The sequence below is a fragment of the Ornithorhynchus anatinus genome, chromosome 1 (assembly GCF_004115215.2).
Source record: "Ornithorhynchus anatinus isolate Pmale09 chromosome 1, mOrnAna1.pri.v4, whole genome shotgun sequence".
In the NCBI taxonomy this organism is placed as follows: domain Eukaryota; kingdom Metazoa; phylum Chordata; class Mammalia; order Monotremata; family Ornithorhynchidae; genus Ornithorhynchus; species Ornithorhynchus anatinus.
This window is the reverse complement of record NC_041728.1, coordinates 58,882,890-58,909,469: the sequence shown is the minus strand read 5'-3', so window position 1 is coordinate 58,909,469 and position 26,580 is coordinate 58,882,890. Positions and strand designations below refer to the sequence as shown.

The following is a 26,580-nucleotide window of genomic DNA, read 5'->3' as shown; positions in this document are numbered from 1 at the left end:
TATACTCTACCAAATGCTTAGAGCTGTGTCTCCACATGACAGCCACTCAATAAATACTATTAATCAATTGATGGATAAACTAGGTCAACAGATTCCATTTGGCACAAATTCATATATAAGAAAAAGAGAGTTGAAAGCAGATGCTTCATTTCCAAGCATAAAATATGAAAAGAGTCCCTTTTTTTCTTAAAATCTGTTTTATTTTTTGTGGGGTGAGTATAGATAATTGTAGAAAGTAATAGAAATCCCCAACATCTGGCATTTGAATTAAAATTGCCTGAATCCATTTAGATAAAGGTCCTATTCTAGGGGTTAAAAAAAGAATAAATATTCTAGGCAGTCAGCCCGTGCTTGGAGTTTGAGACCGAGGATGAACTGTAGCTGTGAAGAGCCTAGGCAAAGATACCCTGAATATCTGCGGAGAAAGATTAAAAGTAGAAATACTGCAGATACATAGTGAAAGGGGCCTAATGCACATAGATGTATGCTTTTATGGTAGAATCTTTTGAAAGTAGACATAGGGTATGTTGTACGTGTGTGCGCGCGTGTGTTCAAGTGGGCATATATGTATGGTTAGCAATTGATTGCTACTTATGAATTTTGTTATACTTATTTTTATCAGCACCAAATGAAGTCTAATAGATAAGTTATTTGGGAGAAATGGAGTGAATAGATCACTTTGAAAGAATGGGGAGAGCTTCAGGAGGGTCAGTGAGGAATAATCAAAATCAGAGATTCTTCAGCTTGCTGAGAAGAGTTGATGGTTATTATTACCCAAGAAAATAATGTCCTTTTTTATTTGCTTTTAACATTTTGCCCTTGGCATCTGTTTCCATCCATTGTGGGATAACCTAAACTGTGTTCTGACAATGGGTTAAAAGCGAACACTTATTGAAAAGCATTCTCTACTTAATTACATTTCCTTCTTCTGGAAGCCATTTTAATTTTTTTTATAATCACATGTTAATTGTGTATTAGCAGGGCCTTTCTGATTAGTTGAAAACATAATGAAACCTTTGTAAACAACACAGAAAGAAAGAGTGGGAGAGAGGAAGAGAGAGGGAGGGAGAATGAGAAAAAGTGCAGAGAAGACAGTGTTGATGAGGGAGTTTTAAAAGGCTGAAATAACTGCATTTCTAGTTGTCAAGGAGAGATGTCGATTGTACCTGGAAATCTGTTTTTTTGAATGACAACTTTCCTTTCCTAGTATTCATAATCAGCTTGCTTAACAGGGGTGGAATTGTAGAGTGATGCAGATGTTCTAGTTCCCAAAGCATTATGGCTAACACAGTCCTTGAAATGTTTTTAGAGAAACCTTGATGGCTATTGTCTGATAACAAGGTAGCGCTATCTGAAAACTCATCATGAATCATTTGGTCCCCACTTTTCCCTTTTACTCCCCCTTTCCCTCCTTCTCTCCCCACCTCCCCCCCATACCCACCCCCAACCCCAGTTCCTATCTTGTGTGGAAATCTTGTGGTTGAGTTTCTGGCTGACATGTCACTAATGAACATCTCCCAGTCCTTGTGTTTTTAAAAGCCTTCTCTGCCATTCTGACATCAAATCTGCAACAAGTTTAGAGACAAGCAGCCTCGTTTAAGGTGGTGAAGACTTTTAGAAGAGAAGGAGAAAGGAGGGCAGGAATGAACAGGGAGGGGAGTGAAATGAGGATCCCCTGAAAAAAGGCAATCAGAGCTTTAGCACTATGTTGTTTTATTTTCCACAAGGCTGTTTTTTAACGAGAGTCCCTTATTTTTATTAAAAGCAACAGCCCCAGTTTACAATCATCAGTTTTGAAGGGACAGAAAACCTTCCTCTGTTACTGCTTTAAAGAGCTATGCTTATAGGGATTTTGCAGCTCTCAGTGTGTTATTAGAAAACGCGTGGCTAGGACGGTTAAAATGGGAGTGCTACTGTATGCAAGAGCGATATTCACTGTAAGCGAGCCAAGGAAATTCTGCCAAGGCAGTATATGAACAGCAGCCAAACAAAACACAGGCATCTTTCCAGTGAAGCCAGCTCACTTCTGCAAATAGAGGAAAAATTGACTTTCTGATTTGGAGTGTTTCTACAACTAAGAAGAATTACTCCAGTGACGGTTCTAAAAATATTTTTAGGCAGCACATTCTTGAAGGCTTTAAGATTCTTAGCATTCCTTTAATTGGTTCCTTATGTAATCTATTTGGATCAAATAAAAAAAAAATTCAAGCTTGCATGGTCATTTCCTTTCCTCCTGTAGGGCTGTGACAACAGAAAGAGCTGTGTTTAAGGAGCAGAAGTTGTGTTTTTTTGTCTTTGAATTTCAGGAAATATATTTGGGTATTAATCTCTCTGAGCTGTACTTGTTTAGATCATATCTTAACTATTTTGATCTAGGGCAGCCCTTTCTGAGCCTGAACTATCCTATAGGTTATACATTTTCTCTATCTTTTTTCTTTAGTGTTGATATGTTTAATGCTTCTGTTCTTCATTTTGTTCAGTCTTGCATTTTCAACTGTGGGTCTCAGAATCCTTCAACAGCTACCGTGAGAGGGGACTGAAGGTTCTATGGCTTTCGGATAATTTCCGTAATGATGGAAAGTGACTGGAAGTGCAGAAGTTAGTTTATTGTCCAAGATTAATAATGCATGTGTTATTATTTTTTTTAAAAGCAAACAACAGAAAAACACTTTTCTCTTAGGCTCAGCTACAGTTTCTACAAGGGAAGCATATAATTGAGTTTAAGGGTACAGCCTATTTATCTAAGACGGATAAAGAAAGGAGGTATCAGACCTGCAAAATTTTAGCATCTATTCATAAACAAAATGACCTACAGTAATAGAGAAGCAGCCCAAGTTTTCAGTATTATTGTCTTGTCTTATGCCATCGAGTTATCTTCGACCCATAGCGATGCCATGGACACATCTCTCCCAGAATGCCCCACCTCCACCTGCAATTGTTCTGGTAGTGTATCCATAGAGTTTTCCTGGTAAAAATATGGAAGTGGTTTACCATTGCCTCCTTCTGCTCAGTAAACTTGAGTTTCTGCCCTTAACTCTCTCCCATGCCACTGCTGCCCAGCACAGGTGAGTTTTGACGTGTAGCAGATTGCTTTCCACTCTCTAGCCACTACCCAAACTAAAAATAGAATGGCTTATACCTCTGCTTGACTCTCCCTCCCATAGCTAAGACTGGTAGAGTACTGGAAGCTCCCCAGGTGTGATCCTGAGATGGTACAACTCCATGGACACCTCTCTCCCAGAACGCCCCATATCCATCTGCAATCGTTCTGGTAGTGGATCCACAGAGTTTTCTTGGTAAAAATATGCAAGTGGTTTACCATTACCGTCTTCCGCACGCTAAACTTGAATCTCCTCCCTCATCTTTCCCATGCTGGTGTTGCCCAGCACTGGTGAGTTTTGACTTGTAGCAGATTGCCTGTGACTTGCTGGCCACTGCCTAAACTAGTGTGGAATGGGTATGCCTCTGCTTGACTCTCCCTCCCTTAGCCAAGACTGATAGAGTACTGGAAACTCTCCAGATGCAGTCCTAAAATGAAGGAGAAGCAGTGTAGCCTTATGGAAAGAGCTTGGGTCTGGAAGTCAGAGGACCTGGGTATTAATCGTGACTGCCACTTTGCTGCTGTGTGACCTTGGGCAAATCACTTAACTTCTATGTGCCGCAGTTTCCTCATCTTTGAAATGGGGATTCAGTGCCTTCCCCCTTCTGCTTAGACTGTGGGACAGACAGTGAATCTGAAGTGATTATTTTGTATCTAATCCCAGAGTTTAGGACATTGCTTGGGACATAGTAAGTGTTTAACAGACACCACAATGATTATAACTCTCCACTTGGGAATTCTGGACTATTTGCTTCTTGTGGAACTGTGGGAGATAGCAATTAAAAGTTAAGATTAAAACAACAACAACAACATCTTGAAAAGAGCTGCCTTGCTAAATATAAAGAATTTCACCCACTATGCTCAAGGTAGAACATCAAATTTGCGTGACATATGCTCCACCGAGTCACAGGAATCATGTTCTGCGGCTTTAAATGTTGACTCATAATTGGGAAACAAGGTAAGGTCAGGTCCCAGGTGTTGGCTTTTGAACGCTTTACTGAACACATTTAAAGGCATCGAGAATTGGGTAGATTTTTTGAAATATTTTCCCAAATGCTTGTAGCCAGAAAAATTGATGGGCCTGTGGAGAGGCAGCCTCTATTTCTTATCTTCTGAGACCTTAAATTGTGTCTACTCTTCCATCTCCATCCCTCAGCCTGCCCAACTTGACCTGATAGTTTGGTCAATTTAGAGATGCTTAGACCACCTGCTCCGAAGAATAATAATAATACCCCAAATTAGTGTAGCACTTTAAAAACTTTTTCTAAAGCTCTTTGACATCAATTGATTTCATCTTATTTTCACTCTGGTCCTGGAATTTAGGGAGAGGAAGTAATTATGTCCATTTTACAGAAGAGAAAATTGAGAGGCAATGAGTGTTTCAGTGGTTTGCTTATGATCACTCAGCAGGACAGCAGCGGCAGTACTTGTATTAAAATCAGGTCATTGCCCCTCTGACCCATGTTTTTTTCCTTGACCATCTTATGATCAGGTTGATAGATTGGTTGATGGTACTTAAGCGCTTACTATGTGCCAAGCACTGTTATAACCTCTGGGGTGGATACAAGCTATTCAGATTGGATAAAGTACCTGTCCCACATGAGGCTCACATTCCAAACAGGAGGCAGTACAGTTGAATCACCATTTTACAGATGAGGTCACTGAGGAACAGAGAAGTTAAATGACTTCTTCAAGGTCACACCACAGACACGTGGCAGAGCCGGGATTAGAACCTGGGTCTTCTGACTCCCAGGCCTTTGCTCTTTCTTCAAGGCCACACTGTTCCTCTTATCAAGGTCAACAGGCCCACAAGACCCCAAATCCTATTGATGAGAGACTGTACTTAGAATATTTAATTGTGGCATGCTTAATTCCCCTAACACTCTTTACTATTTTTACAATTCCAGCAAAAGGCATCAACTTGGACATTCCTACTGTATTCCAAAGAGCTTCTAGTTTATCCACTTCAGTTTAGTGTGGTTATTCCTGGAGCTGATTGATTTTCTGGGAGTCTAGTTGGAAGTGCCCAAAAACCTTTAACTTCAGGCAAAAAATACTGGTCGGCACAGGATGAATATTTTATTTGGAGACATCTATATGTCGGTAACTGGCTTATCCGTGCCCATCTTTTAAGACTTGGTAGCCACAAAGCTGGGCATAGTAATGTTTTTACTAGGCGGTTGTGTTGGGAATGTAGGATAAGTTGTTCTTGAGTGGAGTTGGTTTCTTTTGCAGAAGGTTGTGTGTGTGTGTGTGCAATCAATCAATCACATTTATTGAGTACTTACTATGTGCAGAGCACTGTACTAAGCACTTGGGAAAATACAGTACAACGGAATCAGTAGCCATGTTCCCTGCCCAAAATGATCTTACAGTCTAGAGCATCTGTGTGTGTATGTAAATGTATGTGTGTATGCATGTGCCTTCATGTATGTGTAAGATTGCTTTTTTTTTTAAATAACACCTCCTGTATGTTTTGCGTATATCAGCATTCTCGCCGAGTGATTTGCTAATTACGCTGGAAGATCAGCTTTAAATTCAGGAATCCTGAAACTTTGAAACTGTAACATTTTGACTGTCTGGAATGACCGGTCTTCTTTTCTGTTTTGCACCGAGCTAGTTGAAGGAAGCTGGCATTGTCGCAGAGTGAAGGCTCTGCAGAAGTGCCGCAGGTTTTTCATATGGAAATGTGAAATAATGGGGTGATTAAATAGAGCTGTATATTAAAGTACATCTGACATTAGAATTAGCATAATGTGCTCTAGCCCTAGGCTGAGTACTTTATTTGCCATCTGCGTCGGACCAAAATCCCCTGGGGAAGCGCTAAAATATTCTGAATAAACTCAGCCCGAGTTCTTATTGAGAGTAAAATACCATTTGTGGCACGTCGTATTGATTCGTCTTAATTGCGGTGCAGAAAAGAACATTCAGTTGCTGATGACTTTTGTACTCTGTGACAAGTCGGCTGGAGTTATTCTAACACTGCAGTTGGTTAACCTGAACAGACTGTCGTGCTCAGACGGAGAAAACCTTATCTTCAGCAGCAATAAATGACAGAATCATCTCATTACCCTAGTCTTCCCCATCTTGATGCACCACCCCTGCCTCCTTTCTCTCCTTACCCGCACCACAGCCCCTACCCTACCCCCCCCATCCGACCCTTTCTATCTTTCTCCTGGTGTGAAATTGGAGAAAGAGGGATCTAGGTTTGGGAAAATTCTCATTCTTGTCTGCATATTTCCTTTTCCTTCATTACAACAAGAGAGCAACATCCGACCAGCTTTCAGCCCACACAGTGAAAATCAGTGCCTCTCGTCCTTGAGGATTCATCACCGGAGCCATTAGTTCAAGAGATTTATTATGTATATTTCAGAGGAGCCGAGACTCCTGGGTTAAAACCCTTCCGCAGTGTCCTGCCTTCCCAGTTTGATTTGGTTAAACTTTCCACTTGAATAGGTGGCAGGAACGCTTTGAGAAAAGTGCTTATATTCTGCATCTAAGATAAATATATCATCTGGAGGAAAATACTTGGATGCTTTTTGCAATTCAGTAACATTCATAAGGTCCAGTTTTTACCCTATAATTGCCTATCATTATACACAATTTAAATATTCAAATATTCTCTCCAAACCTTAGCGTAGCATGTTTTTATTACAAATTCAGATCAAGGGAATAACCTTTAACTTCAGAGACAAATGAGACAAATTTACAAGTGCATGTCTGCTGTTTTCTTGTGTTTTATAAATCCCCACGGACCCACACACTTTTGCTATAACGCCACTCAGAACAATATACATATATTACTACTTGTTTGTAGTGCTTCAATAATGAGTCCCCTTTGTATTAGATAACCTATATAATTCAGCATCTAGGCTCTCCATAACGTCAATTATCTCCTCAGCTAAATGTACATTCCATTAAAACAAGATTTACTGCCCTTATAATACTTCTTAGGTTTGAACGGAGAGATTTTTGTGGACTTAAAGAAGCAAGAAGGGAGGTTAGCATTTGTTAAGGAAGTAATGAATTGAATAAAAATGTTTCATTTACTATCTATGATGAGATACCTGATGTCGGCCTCAAGAGACAGTTAAAAATCAAAGAGTCAGAGAACGCACCAAAACCATTTTTTTTTTTTACCCTTTGGATTCACTTTATTGTTTCCTAATTTGCTCTTTATTTTTCCATTGAATGACATGGATGATTTCCTTAATGTGCCCCATTTAAGGGTCTTTCTACATCTCTGCCTGTAGACTTCTAGAAAAATAGTGTGGAAAAGAACATATTAGAAAAGCCTGCCGGAAAACCAGCGGTCCATTTTTCACTCCACATTTTGAATAAACCAAACAAAAAAATCTTGCAGAAAAACAGGTTTCAGGGAAGTGGCCAGAATATCTCGACCGTATTAGAAAAGGTTAATATTATCCTCATGTCTGTTTGAAGGCCCTGGGCCAAGGAGATGCCTAAAAATAGTCTTGAGAAGTACTGCAGTTTTTTATGAACGCTAGAAATGTGATGCTTTATACATGAAAACAACACCCATAGGCTTTTCCCCAGTCTTTTAATCTTTCCAGTAGATCCTTCCCCCCACCCCCTGCCCCAATTTAAGGTGGGAAAAAAATTCATTCTTCCATAGTTTGTATTCATGACAGCCCACCCATCCCACTGCTGACCATGTCTAAATTCTCCAAAAGGTATTTCACCACCCAGAAGTGCTTATATGACAGATGTGTGGAATTAATCGAAACTCTTTCGTCACAGAGAGACAATTTAAAATCCGGTTCACGTGCCATCGATCTTTTAGTATTGGATTTGAAATTCCCTCCTTTCCTTTCACACCTTTTCTGGTCTCCATTTTGTAGTCCCTTTGGGTTTTACATTTCACCCTCCATTAGGAAGACAGCTGTAAAAGATGCCTGCACTCTAGACTCTAATCTCTCTTTGACCAGTTGCCTTCAATATACGTAAAGCTCAGAGTTCTGTTCTGCTTTTATCTATATGAATCTGAGCATTTAGTTTCATTTTCCTCCTGTCCTTACGTAACAGGGATAGAAATTCTTCTTCAGCTAGAAATCTGAGGGGAGAAGAAATGAAACGTTATTCGGGCTCTGCAGTTAAAAATTAACTGGAAGGGGAAGGGGCAGAGGGCTAATTGCTCTGGTGTTTCATCTTTGGGGATTTGGGTTCATGTAATGTATAAGTCATATTTGAAGTTGAATTTGGTGGACACCAGTTAGTCTCTAGTGGATGTTTGGTGACATTAAAAAAAAACAAAAACATTTTCACAGAGCTGCGTATTAACCACCCCCTCCATGCCACCCACCTCTTTGGCTGCCTCTGCTCAGTAAAGCCTACTTCTGCAGCAACCACAGTGTTTCAGTTTAGGTAGAGGTACATTGGCAGCTCTGACTAGGAGAAGCCTGGGCTAGTAATTGTTGGACTCCGGCTCTGCCAGAGTATCATTTCCTGACTCCATTTTCATCAGCTGTAAACAAAACGAAAGCAAGTCTTCACTCTCAGGTAGTTGGGTGCCTTTGCGTGCTTGGAAGCTAAGTCTGGGGATTTAGCAAGTGGTGTCCGAGGAGGAGAGGGAATCAGGGACACCTGGGTTGTAACCATTCTGAGTGAATTTTTCCATCTGTAAAGGAGGCTGTCACTACATATTTACTTGCGTCACGTGAGTAACGTTAGAACAGACGAAACTTCGCACCGCAATTTGGGAGTGGAAAGCGCTAAATGGTGAATTTTTTTTACTAACTTTTTTTGGAGGGAAATGAAGCTTTCTTTATTTTTTAATCTCAATCTACAGATCATTTTCCCCACTTGATACATTTGAGGGAAAAGTGGTGTAATTGAATGGCCAGAGTTTATCAAGAAGGCCAACCATTTACATGAAGTGTGTTAGTAGTTTAGTAGTTGAAGTATCAAAGACACAGAGCCAGAACAGTTTACAATCCCCACAATGAGGACTAAACTATTTGTGCAACATCTGCTTTGCTCGGAGCACAGAGCCATGAAATCAATTAGTGCTGGATATACAGTTTACTACCTAGTGAGAGCAAAGTGCATTTTGCCCCCGCTCCCCCCCTAAAAAGGAACATAACTTGCTTTAGAAGATGTAGGGAGGGAAAGTTGGAAGGACCAACTCAAAAAAGACCTGTCTCTCTTTACACATTCCTTCTTAGTTTTTTGATGTTGCAGTTCCATATTATAGTCCCTTCCCTTGTGCCCTCAGTTCCCTACGATCCTGTTTTTGCAACTTGATTCCCTCCTTGCCCTGATCTCTTCCATGTGTCCCTGTGGAACCATAGGCCTTTCCTTTTTCCCATTAGGACAACCTCTCTCTGTTACCTCTCAGTGAGGGTTGAAAGCCCTGTGGGTAGACTTCTACCCCATAGCTCTCTCGTTGACTCTTACTTTTCACAAATAAACTAGGTCATTCACTGTGGATTCCTGTCGAGTCCAGACTAAAGACTAAAGTCGAGTCTAAAGACTTTGAATACAGAGGTGGTCCAGTGAAGACTGGCAAGAGGAGAGGCAAATTGATGGTGGTAGTAATAATAGCAATAATAGTGGTGTTGGGGGTGATGATATTTGTTAAGCACCTGTCTGTGCTTCAGTTTACCAGCTGTAAAATGGGGATCAAATACCTGTTCTCCCTCCTACTTGGACCATGAACCCCGTGAGGGACAGGGATTGTGCCCAACCTAATTAACTTGTACCTACCCCAGCACTTAGAACAGCATTTGACACATAGTAAGCACGTAACAAATGTCATATAAGAAAAAATGGCATTTTAGGACAGCAGTAGATTGAGAATATTTTATCATATTGCAAGTACTGTAGTAAAGGCTTCCAGCTTTTTTTGCACTGTATGTTCCATTTGCATCTTTTGAGCCCGTTGTTTAGACTGTGAGCCCGTCGTTTAGACTGTGAGCCCGTCATTGGGCAGGGATTGTCTCTATCTGTTGCCGAATGTGTACAGTGCAGTGTACATAGTAAGCACTCAATAAATACTATTGAATGAATAAATATTACGTGCCACGATTGTGCTAAGTGTTGAAGTAACTACAGTCTAATCAGGTGAGCTACAGTCCCTACCCCACATGAAAGTCAGAGGTTGGTCATGTAGAGACCTTATAGGTTTCCCTGTTCAAATTTGCCACTGGTGTGAATTTTGGAGGCTGGGACTGAACTAACAAATCAAAAACACCATTTTGCTTCACAAGGGATTTTTTTTTTAAATGGCATTTGTTAAACACTTAGTGTCTACTAAGCACTTTAATAATAGGGTCTATACAAGCCAATCAGGTTGAGCACAGTCCCTATCTGCATTTTACAGATGAGGTAACTGAGGCACAGAATAGCTAAGTAACTCACTCCAGGTCACACAGCAGACAAGTGACATAGCTGGGATTATACCCTATTCTCTACCTCTTATTTGGAGAAAGATTTCTTACTACTCTGCATTTCCATAATGCTGTATAAACCTCTGTCAGGACTAATGACATACATGTGAGGGAGAAAAATACATATTTAGGTTCTCATTTTATAGCTAAATGCATACCAATGTGGTTCTCCCTGAGAGTCAGGTTTGTGTCTCTTAATGCTTACACACTCTCCTGATAAGATAGTACAGTACTTTGCACAGATTAGGATGAACAGAGCCATTCTAAGTGGTTTGGTGAGATGGAGCGAGGTCTTCAGGTGGCTCGTACTCATTTTAACCTGGAACTACATCCTATCTTGGGGATGTCAGAGAGCTTAGACTAGGTTTATTTTCTGAGTCCTTTCTTCCTTAGGATCAAGTTCCAATCATATGGAGGCTCGTAGCTCTCGATGGGTTTAGGGCACCATTTCAGTTAGAGAAAAATGTTTAATCTAGACATAGCCAACCAACAGTTATGTTCCCTAGTCCCCTCCCCCTGCCACTCAATTAGAGCAGCAAAGTCTGCTGGGAAGAATATGTTAAAGACGATGGTGAGGTTATGTGTGTACATTTTATACCATCTCGCTTGCATTGTACAGTATCTTATGTCAGTCAGTCAATCAGTGGTATTCATTTAGTGCTTACTGTGTGCAAAGCACTGTACTAAGTGTTAGGGAGAGTACAATACAAAGAAATAGGTATAAATGATTTCTGCCTACAGGCTAGATGGGGAGACAGACATAAAAATATATTACAGATGAATATGTACATAAGTGTTTTGGGGCTGGAAGAGGGGTGAATATCGAAATGCTTAAAGGGAAGAGACTGAAGTGTATAGGTGGTTTCAGAAGGGATGGTTAAAACAGGGAAGTGAAAGCTTAGTCGCGTAAGGCCTCTTGGAGGAGATTTGTTTTTAGCATGGCTTTGAAGATGGGGAGCGGGATTGTCTGTTATATATGAAGGTAGAGGGAGTTCCAGGCCAGAGGGAGGATGTGGGCAAGAGGTCAGTGGCAGGATAGATGAGATCCAGGTACAGTGAGAAGCTTGGTGTTAGAGGAGTGAAGTGTGTAGGTTCGGTTGTAGTAGGAGATCAGTGAAGGTAGGAAGGAGGGGGGAAAGCTGATTGCTTTGAAGACATTGATAAGGAGTTTCTGCGTGATATGGGCAGGGATGTGCATCCATTGGAGGTTTTTGAGGATGGGGGCAGGCATAGACTGAATGGTTTTGCAGAAAAATGATCGGGGCAGCAAAGTGAAATATAGACTAGAAAGGGGAGAGATAGGAGGCAGGGAGGTCAGCGAGGAGGAGGATGCAGTAGTCAAGGCAGGATAGTCCAGTAGGTGATAAATCTTACACTAGGGTGTGCTTGTAATGTCCTTGTCCAACATAGTCATTTTTAAAGTGTTATTGCAAGGAAGCATTTATAGTCAAAATCCTAGGCAGTCAACACAGAAAGATTGAGATATGATTAGGCAAATTTTGGCATCATTATCATCAACAGCATCAACTCCTCCTGATTGCAGAGCACTGTACTAAGAGCCTGGGAACATACAGCATGGCTCAGTGGAAAGAGCATGGGCTTTGGAGTCAGAGGTCATGAGTTCGAATCCTGGCTCTGCCACTTGTCAGCTGTGTGACTGTAGGCAAGTCACTTAACTTCTCTGTGCCTCAGTTACCTCATCTGTAAAATGGGGATTAAGACTGTGAACCCCACGTGGGACAACCTGATTCCCCTGTGTCTACCCCAGCGCTTAGAACAGTGCTGGGCACATAGTAAGCGCTTAACAAATACCAACATTATTATTATTATTATTATACAGCGAAATAAAAGATGAGGCCTCTGCCCTTGAGGAGCTTTCAGTCTTACTGGCTCATTGCAGAACTTAAACTTCCACTTCATTCTGGCCCAAGCCCTTAAAGTTAGGCGTTATTTTATCAGACACATAATGATTCTTAGGATTAAGACCCTAAAATTTCTAGGTATGAGACACCTAGAATTTCAAGTGTTAGGAGCATTCCACAAACCATCCATGCATCAGGCTAAGCCGCATAATACCAAACTCTGGATAACGGAGTAGTCTCGTACCCTAATTTAGGAAAATTATTAGGTCCAAAGTGTTCATTCCCTAGGTCCCCCATGAAACACTAAATCTTTGCAGGATTTAATATCCTTCTATTTAGCATCAAACTGGTCTTATGAGGAGACTTGTTAAACTGGTGCTTGCAATTATGGCTTTTTAATTTAATAATAATTCAATTAAAGGTGTGCTTTTTATTGAGTAGCTATGTTACCTTTATTGGTATTATTAGAGTACCCAACATTATAGGAGAGAGTAATTATTTACAGGCTCATTAAAAAAATCAAGTGGCAGAAGTAACATTGGTAGAATTATTGTAGGATTCCGATGCATGTCTGTTCCTGAGCATTTGTAATAAAGGGAGTCGTTTCTTAAAAGTTTGCAAGTTTCTAATTTTCCTGAACTTCTAAAGCTACAGTCAAGCCGCATTAAAATTCCTTTAACTTTTATTGCTCTCATAGTAGCTCCATCAAGCCTACCAGAAACATCACCTGCAGCGAAGGAGGCAGTATGGCTTATTGGAAAGAGCATGGGCCTTAGAGTCAGGGGGCCCAGTTTTTTTGTTTCATAGAGTTCCACAAAAGACTAATGTGTTTTGAGCTATAACCCATTTATCCAAGTCCTTCAAGATGGCCCAGTAGCACCTGCTTTATCTCTACACCTCACTGATTATATGGATGGTTTAAGTTACGTAATTGCCAGCTAGGAACAAGGGGCTGGAGCCGGAAAGAGGGAGAGTGTTGCACTCCGTAATCCCCATTCCTCTCCCTCCTGCAGCAGCTCAGGGCTTCAACACCTTCAGCTAGGTGGATGTAGTTCAGCTGGAGGCACCCAGCCACATCTGCAATCTAATCAGATTCCTTTTATGCAAATAGCACTGTCACATACCCTCCCAGTGCTCTACCACTGGCCTACTGTGCACCGGTGGGCAATTCACTAAACCTCTCTGGGCCTCTGTTTTGTCATTTGTAAAATGGGGATAATATAGATCGTGGGTCCTGGGAGTGATAGTCTTTGTGTCTGATCTCCTAATCTTGTATTCACTCCATTGGGTGGTATTTAGTTAAAGCTCAATATATGCCTAATTAATAATAATGTTGGTATTTGTTTAGCGCTTACTATGTGCAGAGCACTGTTCTAAGCACTGGGGGAGATACAGGGTAACCAGGTTGTCCCAAGTGAGGCTCACAGTTAATCCCCATTTTACACATGAGGGAACTGAGGCACAGAGAAGTGAAGTGACTTGCCCAGAGTCACACAGCTGACAAGTGGCAGTAATTATGTGCAGAGTTATAGATAGCGAACAACAGTACGAAGGAGGCTCCAATGTAACCTAAAGAACTATGTAGGTCCACTGAAGAGGGAGAATGTGTTAGCTGGTACCAAGAATGTTTAAAAAAAAGCATTTACATAATAAACTATATCTCTGGGAATGAAATGCCACTGACATTTCTAGGTATTTGATGTAGGTTTGGATTTTGTTTTGTTCAGGCATTAAAAAATAAGCCCATAATTGACTTGTCAGTTGTAACAATCACCACATCCACAGAAAGTGCTACATGTCTGTGCCATCCTCAGTGTTTTCTGGGAAAAATCTACATCTTACTATAATAGGCAGTTACCAGGTCTGTTCTTTAAAGGTGTTTTTCAGAGGTTTTCATGGAACGGGCTGGTGTTTTAGAGAGGTGATTGGAATCAACTTGAGTGCAGATGGCAGGCGATAGATAGTAGCCCTATATCATAAGTAGCCTTACAACAAAGAGTTTTATCTTGTAGGTGCCCTGCATTATTAAATATAAGGATCACTTTTGAGCAATACATGACTGTTCATGGGCATGTTTAAAATATTTAGCAAGTTTTAGAATATAAAATTGTTCGAAGTGAATCTTCAAAGATTTTCTAACAATGTTCTGTTCTTGAAAGCGAGCATCTACACTGCTTAGGGCAACTTCTAGGCAAGATAATCATGAAGTGATAATATGGAAATGAACATTTTATTAAAGAGAGAGAGACAGACAGAGAGAGAGGAGAGAGAGAGTGAGGGAAAGAGGAGTCTAGGGAGAGCCTTTGAGGGTAGTGAAAAGGGAAAAAAATATGAAGCTGTCAGATTCTTAGTAGCCATGTAGTCGGTACTGAATTTTACCATTGAGTCAAGGGGCTTCTGAACAATGGAGGTTAGGTACATGGAAAATTAAATGAAGCAACAAGTCAATAGAAAAGATACACCTGCCCTTGTAATTCTCATTAGGTCATTCATCTGGTTTCACGAATAAACATAGCTCTTCTCTATTTTAAGTGCATCTTAGGCAGGTTATTTCTGACACAAAGGTAAAGTTTTCCACCTAAAGAAGGGGAGCTCTATGGAACATGTAGATACAAGCTCCTAGGCAGCTGCCATTTTGAGGCTAATTTTAAAATCAGCCATTTCGGTGTTTAGATAGGCCTTCAACCTCAGCCTACCCAGGAGTCCTTTAAGTTTCTAATCACGTGTATTCCTTATCTGAATGAAACTTTTCAGAAAATGTGTGACTTTGTGGGTGGAGATGGGAGGGAAGGAAAGGGTCATGCCGTGAATTGAAGCTTATGAGGATGGGGGTGGGGCACAGGGTAACATGCTTCAAGAGACACCTGAATGAGATAAAAAGAAAATTGTATGACTTGAAAAATGAAGAAATAGAACAGCTGTCGGCAATAAATCGATTAATTAGAGTGGATAAAACGAAGGTGAAGGGTGCAGAGCACTCTTTAATTTGAAGATATATGACCTTGTAAGATGCTATACTTCATATGCTATTATATCACACTTCAGAAGGGGCCTTATTAAAATCCATTCTAAGGTGAAGTGAGGTAAAACACACTGTTCCAAAAAGGTTTTGACAGGACTTAGTGTATCCTTCAGCTTGCTTCACTGATTTCTGTCAGTTTTTATACTCTGTGGATGGTAGGCCACGAAAGTTAAAGGCCTAGGCATTTTCATCATCTTCCATCAGAAGCTGAAATTTGAATTTTAGAAGTGATAATGGAAATACCTGTGGTGGTATTTAGCTCCGGAGAGGACCCGGAAAACATCTCTGGGCCCCAGGACACTGTGGAGTGTGAAATACTTTCTTCTCCATGAGGATAGTATGTGAACACTCCTTCTTGGGACTGGGAGCTGCTTGCTTGGGTCTGTTGAGGAAGGCATAACCCTAACTGCTTGATGACAGCTACTTTTCAAAACAAGTGATAAAAGTTTTGGCTTAAAGCCCATAAGACTGTCCTTCATTTTCCTCCACAAAGAATAAGGAGGCTGTGGCAAAACTAAACAGTTTTCATTATAATCCATACCAACCTTACTCTTTTTTGTTTGTTTTCAACTGGCCTGAATTTGGGGGTGTTTGTTATTTCAAATGATGGAAATCTCTTTATTTCTTAAGGTTTTTTTAAAATTAAGTAAAAAAACAAACAAACAAGGAAAAGCCTCTTTCGTCTCCCCATCCCCCCCATTATCCAAAGTCTCTTTCTGCTTTGTGGTGCTTTAGTTATGGACAATTCCCATGTCTCTCTCTGACTCCTTCTCCCTTCTGCAGTGTCTATGCACTTGGATCCGTACCCTTTATAAGCACTTTGATTCTCACCCTACCCCAGCCCCTCAGCACCCATTAATATATCTGTAATTTTTTATATTAATGTCTATCTCCCGCTCAAGACTGTAAGCTCGTTATGGGCAGGAAACATATCTACCAACTCTGTTGTATAGTACTCTCCCAAGTGTACAGTGCTCTGTACCCAGTAAGTGCTCAATCAATACTACTGATTGATTGATTGAGGCTTCCCAAGTAGGGACACTCAGTCTTTGGAATGACAAAAGTCTGTCTTATATGGTGGCAGTCATTCTGTTTATAATGTGTGTGTTGCCTTAAGGCTGCGCAGCCACACTGAGTCATTTAATTTTAAAAGACATTTTCAAATAGTACAGTTTATGTGCCTATAAACACTGGTTCAGGCAAGGTGCCTGAAAGACAGGTTTCTACACACCTCCGTTTTCCAAACTTATTCATTCATAGATTAAAATTCCCCTCAACTCCATTTCAGAAGTGATATAGTGGGTGGCTGGTTTCAAAGAGAATCTTGTTTTTGGCTGAACTTTTCGAGTTGGTATAATGATATTAAGCTGGTAGAATAATGAATCTGTATATCTAGTCACTGGTACATGAGGGTATCATGTGTTTATTTGGGTTAAAAATCTTTGCAACCATACTGAAATTTTTAAAAAGCTTTCAAGATAATGAATTGAAATAGTTTGCATTGTGTCTAGGTTTGGAATTTTTTTTAGTTGCAAATATTATGACTGAAACCCAAGCCTGTCCATACCTGTCTCCTTATGTAAAGTAGACCTAGAGCCACAGGCTGAAAACAAGCATTTTTCTTTGGCCGAAGAGAGACCAAGAAGGCAAATATTGAGTCCAGTTTTCAGCAAAATTAAGATAGTGCCTAAAGTGACAAGTTAAAGCTCTGAACCTTTTGATCCAGGTCCACCGATGTCAATTAATATTTGTGATGTCACTAAGCAGAGCAGTGTTCTAACAGGCAACATTAGTTCCTGTTAAATGCAGATGCCCTGACAACTTTGATTTTGAGTTATTTCTTTTGTGTCCTCTTGGAGTTTTTTTGGCCAAAGGGAAATATGAAAAGGGACTTACTGGAGTCTGTATTCTGAACCTGCCCTGATGTTTATGGGACCTCAATTTCCACATAGAATACTGCAAAGAAATTTTAGGGTGTAGTGTGAATGAATTCCAGTTAATAGAGTTACCATATTAGATATGGGTATGTCGAAAACCCCCACAGATACCATAGAGTACATTTGTTAGAAGCCAGTTTAGTTAGAAATTGGAAATCTGTGAAAATTCCCCAAAGCAGATATTGGCCGTGTGGGTGAGAGGAGTTCCTTGTGTTCTGACATGCACCAAATGGTAATAGTTGTATTCAGTAGCAGTATTGTTGCAAGGAAGCTAGTTAACTTCTCAGTCACTTTAGTTTATGAAGTATCATGAAGCCAGTCCCATTTAATGGAAAGAGATCTTCCTGTTTGGTGAATTTTCTTCAGATTGATCTTTCTCAAGGAGGCCTGTCCTAGTGACTATATCTTTTTCAAGTATACGAAGTCTTTGTTAAGTGCTTACTGTGTGCTGAGTACTGTTCTAAGCGCTGGGGTAGATACAGGGTAATCAAGTTGTCCCACGTGAGGCTCACAGTCTTCATCCCCATTTTACAGATTAGGGAACTGAGGCACCGAGAAGTTAAGTGACTTGCCCACAGTCACACAGCTGACAGGCGGCAGAGCAGGGATTAGAACCCATGACTTCTGACTCCTAAACCCGTGATCTTTCCACTTTTCTGGTGAAAAGGAGGTGGGATCAGGGGAGGAGGAAGGGTGGTACCCTCTTCGTAGCCTGGTCAGGGTCAGGTGGGCGGGTGTTCAGAAGGGCACCCCATATTTCCCAGGAGACTTGCTTCTCCTCTCTGGAGAAGCCTCCGAAGGACCCCACTTGCCCCTGGGTTATGGACCTGCTTGCCTCTCCCTCCTCACCCCCAGTCCAGACTGGGAGAAGGTATGAGGGTGCAAGCCTGACTTGGTTCAAACATTCTCCAGGTTGCACCTAAACTGTGCCCCGGCTCTGACTCCCACGATTTCTGCTTTGGCTGTGGAAAGAGCTTGAGCCTGGTAGCCAGGGGGTCTGGGAAGCAGAGTGTCACTGCCATGACAATCAAGATACAGCACGTGCTGAGTGCTTATCCTACCCACCCTTCCTTGTTCAAAACCAGAGGGGATTGCATCGGTGGCACCAAGGACTCGGCAAAGGCTCAACAGGTGGATTTGCCCACCAACAGATCCTACCTGGGGGCAACCAGTCGGGGTAGAGGGTGGAGGGGCAGATCGGAAAACCGTGTTTTCACTGGCAGACTTAGAATAATGAAGGTTTCCGGAAACCTTTCAAATGTAGAGGGACTCATAGATCAGCAGGGCCCAGACTTATGGTGTACCCGCTTAGGGTGCACTGACACTATCGTTGCTCAGCCTATTGGTTTAAGGAATAAATATGACACACCCCTCCTCGTGTCGTCTGATTCAGTCCCCCTTTTCTTTAAGGAGATCTCTAGGATTAGCGCCGCTAAGTCACTGCCAGTGGCATTTAGATTTCCTCCTCAGCCTTATTTTTAAGTGTTTTTTCTGCCTTTTTTTAATAGGTAAAGATGAGCCTTCAAGCTATATTTGCACAACATGCAAGCAGCCTTTTAATAGCGCTTGGTTCCTGCTCCAGCATGCCCAGAATACCCATGGATTCCGCATCTACCTGGAAACCAGTCCGTCCAACAGTTCCCTTACTCCTCGCATCACCATCCCTCCTCCTCTGGGACCGGAGGCTGTTGCACAGTCCCCGCTGATGAATTTCCTGGGAGATAACAACCCCTTCAGTCTCCTGCGGATGACGGGCCCCATCCTGCGTGATCATCCCGGCTTCGGTGAGGGTAGGATCCCCAACACCCCTCCACTCTTCAGCCCTCCGCCTCGTCATCACCTGGACCCGCACCGCCTTAGTGCCGAAGAAATGGGGTTAGTCGCCCAACACCCCAGTGCCTTTGACAGAGTTATGCGTTTGAACCCCATGGCAATTGAATCGCCCGCGATGGATTTCTCCCGGAGGCTCCGAGAACTGGCGGGGAATAACTCCACCCCTCCCCCAGTCTCACCCAATCGCAGCAACCCTATGCATCGCTTACTGAACCCCTTCCAGCCGAGTCCCAAGTCACCTTTTTTAAGCACCCCACCACTGCCCCCCATGCCTCCCAGCAGCACGACCCCTCCCCAACCTCAGGCGAAGAGCAAATCCTGTGAATTCTGTGGGAAAACATTCAAGTTCCAGAGCAATCTCATAGTGCATCGGCGAAGTCACACCGGCGAGAAGCCCTACAAGTGTCAGCTCTGCGACCACGCCTGCTCCCAAGCCAGCAAGCTCAAGCGTCATATGAAAACCCACATGCATAAAGCGGGCTCCATGACGGGCCGGTCGGACGACGGGCTGTCCGCTACCAGCTCCCCTGAGCCGGGCACGAGCGAGCTGACGGGGGAAGGCCTGAAACCTGGGGAGACGGACTTCAGGAACGAGAGCGACCCCTCCCTGGGCCATGACAACGAAGAGGAGGAGGAGGAGGAGGAGGAAGAGGAGGAGCTGGAGAACGAGAGCAGGCCCGAGTCGAGCTTCAGCATGGACTCGGAGTTGAGCCGGAACCGAGAGAACGGGTCCAAGTCGCTCCCTGATGAGAAGTCCCTGGTCCTGGGGAAAGTGATTGAGAACGTGAGCCTGGGTGCCATCCAGCAGTACAACGACATGCTCGCTGAGAAGCAGAAGAGGAGCAGCTTCATGAAAAGGTCCGCAGACCAGCGTGACCTCTGCCCCCGAGACTTGTGCCAGCGGGATCCGGGCGACGAAGACTCCGTGGTGGGTGAGCTGGAGCGTCCGGAGGAAGGGGCCGTCAACGGGAGAAACTTCGGGCCTAGCGAGCCCTTCCCGGGACTCTTTCCCCGCAAGCCCACGCCCATCACGAGCCCCAGCCTGAACAATTCGTCCAAGAGGATAAAGATAGAAAAGGATCTGGACTTGCCACCAGCAACGATCATCCCTTCCGAGAACGTCTACTCCCAGTGGCTGGTCGGGTACGCGGCCTCTCGGCACTTCATGAAGGATCCGTTCCTCGGGTTCACGGACTCCCGACAGTCCCCGTTCGCCACCTCTTCCGAGCATTCTTCGGAGAACGGCAGCCTGCGTTTCTCCACCCCGCCGGGCGACATGCTAGACGGGGGCCTCTCAGGGCGCAGCGGGACCGCCAGCGGGGGCAGCACCCCCCACATCGGCGGGCCCGGCCCCGGCCGACCCAGCTCCAAGGAAGGGCGGAGGAGCGACACGTGCGAGTACTGTGGCAAGGTCTTCAAGAACTGCAGCAACCTCACCGTGCACCGTCGCAGCCATACCGGCGAACGGCCTTATAAATGTGAGCTCTGCAATTATGCCTGCGCTCAGAGCAGTAAGCTCACCCGCCACATGAAAACGCACGGCCAGATAGGGAAGGAGGTGTACCGCTGTGACATCTGCCAGATGCCATTCAGCGTATACAGCACGCTGGAGAAACATATGAAAAAGTGGCACGGAGAACACTTGCTGACAAACGATGTCAAAATCGAGCAGGCGGAAAGAAGCTAAGCTCTTCTCTGCCCCCCTCCAGTCCCCGTCCCCCTACCCCTCCCACCCCCCGACTTATCCTCCGCTTCCCACATTCCCCTTTTTCCCCTTCCCTTTCCACCCTCCTTCCCCCCGCCCCCACCGTAACTGGGTTAAATCAGGGGTCTAGGTAACATTTAATTTGTACAGTTTAACTATTGCCAACTGAGAAAAAGCTGACCTAACTTGCCTCCGAAAACATAACTTAGCATACCTATGGTAGGTGCCAGAGTTTGGCCCTTGAATCTAACCTGTGTCTACAAAGTTCTATAAAACCTGAGGGTTGATTAAGGCAGTAAAAATAAAAATGTGGAGCCTTTTAACTGTGCAATAATTTCTGTATTTATTGGGTTTTTGTAATTTTTTTTGGCATGTGCAGGTACTTCTTTTTTCTTCTTCTTCTTCTCCTTCTTTCCGTTTAAATTTCTTTGAAAATTTTGTTGGGTATCCCTTATTACTTTTACCCAGAAGTAGCCTGAGATTACTTGCATTGTAAGGGAGAAGCATATCTTTTAAATTATGATTTTGGGGCCGCTGCTTTTTTTGGAAATTTAAGCTAGCATGTGTAATTTCTTGTGAAGAAGCCAACACTTAAGTAACTTTTAAAGTTGTTGTTTTTTTAAAAAAAACTGAAAGAAAAGAAATGTGAAGATTAGAAAAAATGTTCAGCGGATTACAATCTTTAAAATTGTAGCACTTTCTTTCGGAATTTGGATCTGATATGTAGCACTGATGATGTCATTAATGACAGAGGCCTTTTCTGTGTAGATTTCAAAAGGATAGTGATGCGACCGAAAAGACAGACAACAAATCCCTAAGCCCCATAAACAGCCCAGCGGGAGAAGCAGGTTTATTTGAAGGCAGCTATGTGAAATGGCCAATTGTCATCTTGGATTGTGCTTTGTGGGCGGATATTGTAGTGTTGTATGATTGTTGGTCTGTCCTGAGATGCCGCCATTTTGTCACTTGCTTTGAATTCCCCACTTGAGGTAGGAAACCATCCTAGGTATGATGAAAGTACTTTTGATAGATCGTAGTATCCTCCCTACAAAACGAAGGAAATGACATGCTTTCAGTCTGCTAGTTTAGAGCATTCAGCTCCCTAAGTCATTGGAGTTAGTTAGATACATCTTCAAGGACTCAGTTGAAGCTTCTCAGTCTGACAGAGTAGTGTGTTTGATGTTCTCTTGGTAGAAGGAAGAAATTAGTGTTATCTCATATAAGGCACGTCGATGTGACTGGAAGAAGAAAGTCAAATAATTCTGGGAATTTCACCTCGATAGTAGATGAAAAGTTAGGGTTAAATGCACCCAGCTCTACTTTCCTATTTTTTTCCCATCCCATTAGGACGAATGGAAACAGACAGCGGACAATTAAGGTTAGACATTTGAATTATGTTGACCCGCACTTTAAAACTTTTGTTTGCATTTAAATAAATGGCTTCTGAACAAGAAATTGCAGCATATTCTTCTACTTGGCCCAGCGGTGGGTTAAACTGTAAGGTAACAGCTGAGATTAAGTGTCAGTGTTGCTAAGCATGGCATTCACAATACTGGCACTATAAATGAAAAAAATTAAACAAATAATAATTTATTGGACAGTTTTTCTACTGCCATTCAATTTGATGTGAGTGCCTTGAAAACGGATCTTCCTATTTGAGTCTCTTGAGACAAATGCAAAACATTTTTGTGAAATGAAAAGACTTTTAAAAAAAAGTGAAACAAGAAAAGTACATTCTTTAGAAACAAAAAAAAAGCCACATTTACTTTCAAAAAAAAAATCCTGGTTGAAGATAGAGGACGTGAAAATGCCATTTGGCCCAATCAAAAGAAGATGTATACCCAGCACAACTTCGGACACCTGCGAGCTGAGCTCTACTCAGTCCCTTTTGTTTCAGGACAACGCTGCTTAGAGAATGGAATGGAGATGATTTACTGCTGAATTAAAACTCAAATGACACAAGTTACAAGTTGTTATCGTTGAATGAAAAAAAAACAAACAATTCAGGAACAATGGCTAATTTTTTTTAAAAGTTAAATTTAGTGCACTCTGTCTTAAAATACGTTTACAGTATTGAATACATACAAGGGTAAAAAAAAATTGTGTGTATGTGTGTTTGAGCGATCATTTTTTTTTCAAAGTTTGCTTAATAGGTTATAAAAAAAAATGCCAGAATGGCCATGTGTATATTGTTTTCTTTTGGTGACGGGGTTTTAGTATATATTATATATATTAAAATTTCTTGATTACTGTAAAAGTGGACCAGTATTTGTAATAATGGGGAATGCCTGGGCATTTTACAAAACCAGAAAAAAAAAAAAAAACCTTTTCCTTTCCTTGAAAATGTTGCAGTAAAATTTAAATGGTGGGTCTATAAATTTGTTCTTGTCACTGTAACTGTAAAGTCTGAGTTTTAGTAAATTTTTTTCTGCCTTGGGTGTTGAATTTTTATTTCAAAAAATGTATAGAAACTTGTATTTGGGGGTTAAAAGGGGATTGCTACACCATGTAGAAAAAGTATGTAGAAAAAAGTGCTTAATATTGTTATTGCTTTGCAGAAAAGAAAAAAAAATCACATTTCTGACCTGTACTTATTTTTCTCTTTTTTCCCACCCCTCTGGAATGGATATTGATATTGGTTGGTTCATATGATGTAGGCACTTGCTGTATTTTTACTGGAGCTTGTAATTTTTTATCTGTACGCTTGTCCTTTTAAAGGGATTTAATGTACTTTTTTGTTAGTGAATTTGGAAATAAAAAACAAAAACGAACAGGCTGCCATAATATATTTTTTTAATTTGGCAGGATAAAATATTGCAAAAAAAAATTTGTATGTTAAGTCCTATTGTACAGGAGAAAGGGTTGTTTGACGACCTTTGAGTAAAAGAAACAAAACGAAGTAATTAAACGCTTTGGTTCACAAATCATTTTAGTTGTATATATTTTTGTCCGAATTGGCCTACAAAAAGTACTGTTCCCGCAGGGCTCTAAGAACTCATCCATAGCCTGGACCTTGCATCAAGGGTAAGCCAGGTATGGCCACATCAGACTGGTTGGTAATTCCTTATTCCTGTTCAGTGCAAATCAGTTTACATAAAGAAATCGGAGTCACATTCCATGAAATACCCTTTCTAGATGAGACGGTGTCCCTGCAAATTGTATGAGTTGAGAGAGCATCTCATTTTTCTGCTGCCTCTGCCACCACCACCACCACCGCCACCACCACCTCTCCTGCCCTCAAAAAACAGACGACATGTACTCTTTCAAAGAGAGCTGTTGCATCCGCTTGACACAGGTAAAGGGATCCGCTAAATGAGAGTAATTGTAATTGAGTTTTCAAATCAAAGTGATCTGGGCACAGCCCTCCCTCCGTATCAGAACAGGACCTATTTCAGTGGACAGGTCTTGCCAGCCCGTTGATTATCTGCTTTGCTGCTGTTCACTCCTAATTGTATATTCCATACATTTCTGAATGTTCAAGGGACTGGGATGAAAGTCTCTATTAATAGCGCTCCCTCTCTCTTTGTCTCCTCCTCTCCCTCTGTGTTTACCACCCTCTTCCTGTCTCTCTCCCCCCTCTTTCTCTTCTCCCGTGTTTTGGTAAAGCTGAAAAGCCTGAATGGAGAGAAGTAAAGAGGTTTTATATGTATATATATGTGTGTGTATATATATATATATATATATATGTGTATATATAAATATATATATTCACACATATACCTATATATATATGTGTAAAGGGAGACTACTTTCTAAAAATGCCAGTTTCTGGAAACCATTATTTCACACAAAGAAAGCAACTCCTATTAACCTTATCAGTAATAACCCCGCCCCCTCCCCCCATAAAGATACTCCTGTTTTGGGGTGCATATCTTTCAGCATGCTCCTTCCCAATGGCACTTGCTTTTACTGTTCAAAAGCATAGGTCATCTGTAGATCTCCTAGTGCTTTATCACCTTAAAACAAAGTTTAGCATTTCATTTTTTTTGTGTACTATAAGGTTCCTCGGGGAGCTCTGCTTACCTGTTGTTTTTCTGAAAGTAAGGGCAGTTCACACCAGCAATTGTTGTATAATGGCATAAATTCACCCACCAAAAAGTCAACAGAAAACCATCCAAAGGAACAAGGGTTGTGCTTGTTTGGGCTATGGTGAAAAGTGAATTCCAGTGGTTCCACTGGGAGAAAGTAGGCTCTGAGCACAATACAACCCAATAGGCCAACAGTTAAGTACTCTCACTGCCCTAGCTCTGAAGATATGCTAAGTTTCAAGAGTTACAGTTGCAATGAAAACTTTCCAAAGTTGGAATTTCCCACTTCTTTATGGGGAGAGGAGACTAAATTAATAGAAGCAAAAGGTAACACAAAGCAACAAACACAAAAATAACATTTCATCCCAGTCCTGAGTTTAAGACAGTCCAAGGTTTTGTTTATCACAGGCAAACTCATTTTTATGGTGCTCTTTGTATTTTAGAACTGCAAAGCAAAGTAACATTGATTTAAGTTGTTTGCATTTGTACCGGCAAGGCAAAATATTTTTATTACCTTTTTCTATTACTTATTGTATGAGCTTTTGTTGTTTACTTGGAGGTTTTGTCTTTTACTACAAGTTTGGAACTATTTATTATTGCTTGGTATTTGTGCTCTGTTTAAAAAACGAGCACTTTTTTTTTATTATGGATAAAATGTTGAGATGACAAGAGGTCATTTCAATATGGCTTAGTGAAATATTTATTGTTCCTTTTATTCTCTGTACAAGGTTTTTGGCCTCTTTTTTCCCTTAATGTCACAATGTTGAGTTCAGCATGTGTCTGCCATTTCATTTGTACGCTCGTTCAAAACAAAGTTTGTTCCAGTTTCAAGTTATAAAAATAAATTGGACATTTAACTTGATCTCCAAACCTCGTGTTTCCTGTGTCTTTTAAAGATTGGTGGATCAACAACGGACATAAATATGAGTCGGGAGTCACGGATTTCTGACCCACTGATTAATTTAGGCCATGCATATTATTAAAGGTGATAAAAAATGGTTTGAATGGCCTAGCAAAAGCCTGCAGCCTGTTTTCCATATAGTAAGTTTCTGAAAATATTCCACATAGAAATGAGGATGAATTGAATTAAAGATCCCGTTCTTTTTAATCTGTTGTTTAAAGTGCTCCAAGGTAATCTCCAGGATAATCATATACATTCAGATTTTTTTGAAAGGAAGTGTTTGTGCAATTTTGTACAATTAGCTAGAGTTTCAAAACCCAGTCCTTTATATCCTAATTCCCAGTGCTAAGACAAGCGTAACAAAATAATTTTTAGAGAAAATGTTAAGAGAAAGCTCCAGTATCTCCCCTCTCCCCACACACCATGTTATCTGACTGTCAAGCAGCTCCTTACTTAAAGGAGTTTGATGGTGACTGGCTGCATTATAGATAGAATCCTAAAGCCACAGACATTGCAAATGAAAGTGATTTGCAATGGAACCTCCTCTCCATGCCACCGGCTGTTGAAGATTATTCTTGGTGGTATATTATCTATTCTCTTTATAGAGAGTGTAGTTATGTGGAGGTAGGCTATTTCTTTACAAAGGAGCCTTGCTTGCATATAAGGATAAAAAGAGGTACCAGTTCATAATTTGCTTGACCAGTTCTTCAGGTAGTTTGCTTTCATCCTCATGAGCAAAAATTGCTACACTCCTTGGGTGAGGGCATTATGGTTTGACAGTCT

General features: G+C 41.6%; 1 protein-coding gene across 2 annotated transcripts in view; it reads left to right on the top strand.

Moving 5' to 3' along the window:
• The window catches only part of BCL11B (BAF chromatin remodeling complex subunit BCL11B), a 112,845-nt gene extending 87,079 nt beyond the window's left edge, over positions 1–25,766 (top strand). For both annotated transcript variants that reach the window (XM_029064658.1, XM_029064652.1), the window contains one exon: positions 18,839–25,766. In XM_029064658.1, coding sequence (XP_028920491.1) covers positions 18,839–20,850 — 2,012 coding nt within the window. In that variant the 3' untranslated portion in view covers positions 20,851–25,766. The remainder of the gene's footprint in view (positions 1–18,838) is intronic.
• Positions 25,767–26,580: the final 814 nt, after the last annotated feature.